Here is a 3,707-nt window from a genome sequence, read left to right as displayed (position 1 = left end):
ATATTTAACCAGCAATTGTTCACCTGGTAATTGACAGCCCTTTTCTGAAAATCTTTTGGCAAAAATGGATGCTGAGGATACTTCTCTTCTAGATACCGCACAATTGCGGTATCCAGTCAACAGCAATATCTTTTCATAGTAAGGTTGAATTATACCAAATTCACCATTAAATAATTCTACATTGCTATAATCAATGAAGAAATTCACCAGTAATATAGCAAAAGAGTCTGCAACTACAAAGTCACCATCCACAAGTACTGGCACATATCCAAGTGGATTAAGCTTCAAAAACACTACAATCCCGACAAGTAGAAAAGTGTTTTAAATAATAATAATAATAAATAAATAAATAATAATAAATCATATGATATTAATCAACTGAAGCTACATAAAACTTAGTAATACAGATAACAAGGTTATGTCAACATTTATACATTATTGAAAAGAAAAACGAAGAGGTGGAGAGGGGAAAGAGTCAAACCTGGAGATTTCTGGTCCCCTTTGAGCAAGTTAATTGCAATATACTCATAATCTAGCCCTGTTTATACAATTTCAGGTAGTATTTGTTTCATTAATAAAAAATAATAATAATAATAAAATAATTTTAATAAATTAAGCAAAAACAAATCAAGAATTCAAATTAATGAAGAAAAAATCGAGACCTTTTAATTTGAGAGCGATTCGAACGCGGCAAGAACAAGTGCTCTGCCAATAGGAATAGAGCTTCAGCTTCTTTGAAACCTCATCAGTTCCACTTGCCTAAATATAATTACAAAATGTCAAATTCCATTAACACAAAATTAAAGCTAAAAGCCTAAAACTGAGTTAAAAAAAAGTTACCATTATCGGAGAAAGAGCGATTGCAAATTCTGGATTGATGGGGGATTTTCTTTTATATATAAATACCTACATTCTAAATCAACATGCGATCGACGTCAGCTGGTACGTGGTTTCTGCCGGCTGCAGTAGGCAGTAGCTGATTGGTTGTTACTTATTTTAAATTTTATATTACGGTCGTTGTTTTACATTTTGACCTTTATATTTAACTTTTCGATTCAAAATAATTATACGACCGTTTTCAAATTAAGAGGGTGTTTGGTAGACATTTTTATGTGAAAATGTATTTTTGAATAGTAAATTGATGGAAAATATGTGGTTGAAAAATAAGAAAAAATTTTTGATTTACGTGTAATATTATTTTAATAAAGAATGTGTGGTTGAAAAGAAGAGAGAGAAAAATGCATTTTGAAAAAAATGAGTGCCAAACGGGCCTTAAATAATACCATTTAACCTCACTTGAGTTATAATCCCAATTTATATGATTTTAAGTGATAGATTAAATGAAATGTAAAACTAAATGATTCATTTTCACTTGGGTCTTTAATTTCCACCAACCAATTACATTGTATCACTTATACATTATATAATCATTGGTAACATTTGATATACAAGTAGAATAATCCTTCAACTTATCATTTAATGTTACATTAACATCACATAAATTGAAATTATAATTTAAATGAAGATAAATAGCATTACTATTTCAAAATACTAGTGCTTTAAAACATTTGATACGACATTTTTTACGTCAATAAAATTATTATATTATATACGAAACCTAAAATATATGTATAGAAGTCAAATTAAAATAATTAGACAATATTACAACATAGGTCTAGGCGTTAAGTGGGTCGATCCGAGTATTTCAATACTTGAAATAACTCATTATGCTTCGAGTATTTCTTAAATTGAATCATTTGAGTCATTGTAAAATAGTGGAACCGAACTCAAACCCAAACCGTTGATTTCGATTCCACTCATAACATTTTTTTATAAATATTTAGCCCTATCTGGTAGGAATTAAAATTAAATTTTTAGTAAATTTTAATAAAAGTTGATGAAGTGTATTATTGAAAAGTTATAGGTTCTATAAAATATGTAGTTAAAATTAATTATTGATTTTGATTTAAATTTTCGAATTTTAATTTTTACTAAACAGTGTCTTAATAAACATTTTCATATATGTCATTTTAGTACATATATGTGACACGTTACTACTCAAAAATATTTGTGTAAGAGAGAAAATTCAGCTAAGAAATCTTCAAGAAGCAAAATAGTGGACACTAAAAACCATGAGAATAGGAAAAAAAATAAGACATCAAAAATTAAATTTTTGTTTTAGAATAAATTATTTAGTCTGAATAAATCTTATTGATCCATAAGCTAGCATACTAAAGTATATAATTTAATTATGAACAATATCTAAATTCTTCTATTCTTAAAACGAGACAGCATAAAAAAATAGGGAAAATTGCAGCAGTGGTACCAAATCTTTTATTAGAAGACTGTGCTTAAACCTTTAGTTTGTACCACCGTGAGTATCAAACCTTTAAAAAACTTGCACTTGAAGTCCAAATGGATGGTTTCTGTTAGTTTGACCGTTAATTGACCGAATAAATTGATTTTGACCAATTTTAGAAGGGGTAAAATTGTAACTTTGAATTAAACTTAAAAAACAAAAAACAAAAACAAAAACAAAAAATCAGAAGCCATAATTGTTCATCTTCTCTTTCCTACTCCCGTCCCATTACAACTAGAATTCTAATTAGAGTTTATTTCCAACCCACATACCTAAAATTATCACACCAAATAAATCACAACCCGTAAGGTGTAAAATGTCCAATTGATCACTTAACAAATTTGGCACAATCACAAATATCATTATGAGTCATACATCTAACCCGTAAAATTTACAATCGAATGAGAAGCCCACATATGGAATTATTCCAACAATCTCCCGCTTGGGCAAACATTTGATTGCTATAACAAAATTTTAACACCCGGGTTAGACTACATAGGTGGCCACAAAAGTATAGCTCCAATGATGACACTTTACGTAATATGATCCGGTCAAACAAGAATATTAACACCGAATATGGAAGTCATTACACCAATTAAGCGATGTAAGACCATTTCACAACTACAAATGTCAATATCCTTATCAAGATGGATCCCCATCCTCCAACCAATGTGATAGTATGTGGTATGAATTTAGCACCAAATGTGATAAAAAAAACTGTGCTAACTCATATCGATTCTCATAATGCTTTGAATCAAAATGAAGCCACATGTCTCCAAAAGAGACTTATCTTATGTCTTTATACGTTATATTTTAAGATCACAGTAATATTATAAAAAAAGACATAAGTCAAATGCATTCTCAAAATAATTTATGGATAGGAGAAAAATATTTTATTATCAGAAGGGGCTACACCCGAAAACATATGAGTTGTCTACGTACCCCGCAAAGGGATCAAGCCCAAAACGTAGTGTTTTACATAAATAACTCCCACTAACCAAAAACATCAAATGTTTTCACAATACCCATATTAGTAACATGTGTCTTAAAGACTTTTGGAGCGAATCTCTTAGTCAAGGGATCTGCAATCATTGCCTCTGTATTGATATGCTCTATTTTCGTCTGCCCTTCTTTGACTCTGTCTCTAACAACCAAATATTTGATGTCAATATGTTTTGATCCACCAGAACTTTTATTATTCTTTGAAGAGAATACTGCTGCACTGTTATCACAGTAGATGGTGATCGATCTTGAGTTGGAATCAACAACTTTCAAGCAAAAATTTCTTAACCAAACGGTTTGGATTGTAGCCCCATAACATGCCACAAATTCAGCTTGCATAGTAGAA

General features: G+C 30.0%; 1 protein-coding gene across 3 annotated transcripts in view; it reads right to left on the bottom strand.

Annotated features, from left to right (window-relative positions):
* LOC111409795 (glutathione S-transferase zeta class-like) overlaps positions 1 to 959 on the bottom strand; it is a 34,085-nt gene extending 33,126 nt beyond the window's left edge. Inside the window, exons 1-5 of one of the 3 annotated variants that reach the window (XM_023039841.1) lie at positions 841 to 959; positions 663 to 759; positions 482 to 538; positions 208 to 293; positions 24 to 95 (exon numbers count right to left, since the gene is read on the bottom strand). In XM_023039841.1, the coding sequence (XP_022895609.1) occupies positions 24 to 95; positions 208 to 293; positions 482 to 538; positions 663 to 759; positions 841 to 843 (315 nt within the window). In that variant the 5' untranslated portion in view covers positions 844 to 959. The remainder of the gene's footprint in view (positions 1 to 23; positions 96 to 207; positions 294 to 481; positions 539 to 662; positions 760 to 840) is intronic. The other 2 variants (XM_023039838.1, XM_023039837.1) reach the window with 2 other exon arrangements.
* Between the last annotated feature and the right edge of the window lie 2,748 nt (positions 960 to 3,707).

The sequence above is a fragment of the Olea europaea genome, chromosome 15 (genome assembly GCF_002742605.1).
Source record: "Olea europaea var. sylvestris chromosome 15, O_europaea_v1, whole genome shotgun sequence".
Taxonomy (NCBI): domain Eukaryota; kingdom Viridiplantae; phylum Streptophyta; class Magnoliopsida; order Lamiales; family Oleaceae; genus Olea; species Olea europaea.
Note: the sequence above shows the minus strand (reverse complement) of the source record. Positions and strands in the feature narration are given on the sequence as shown.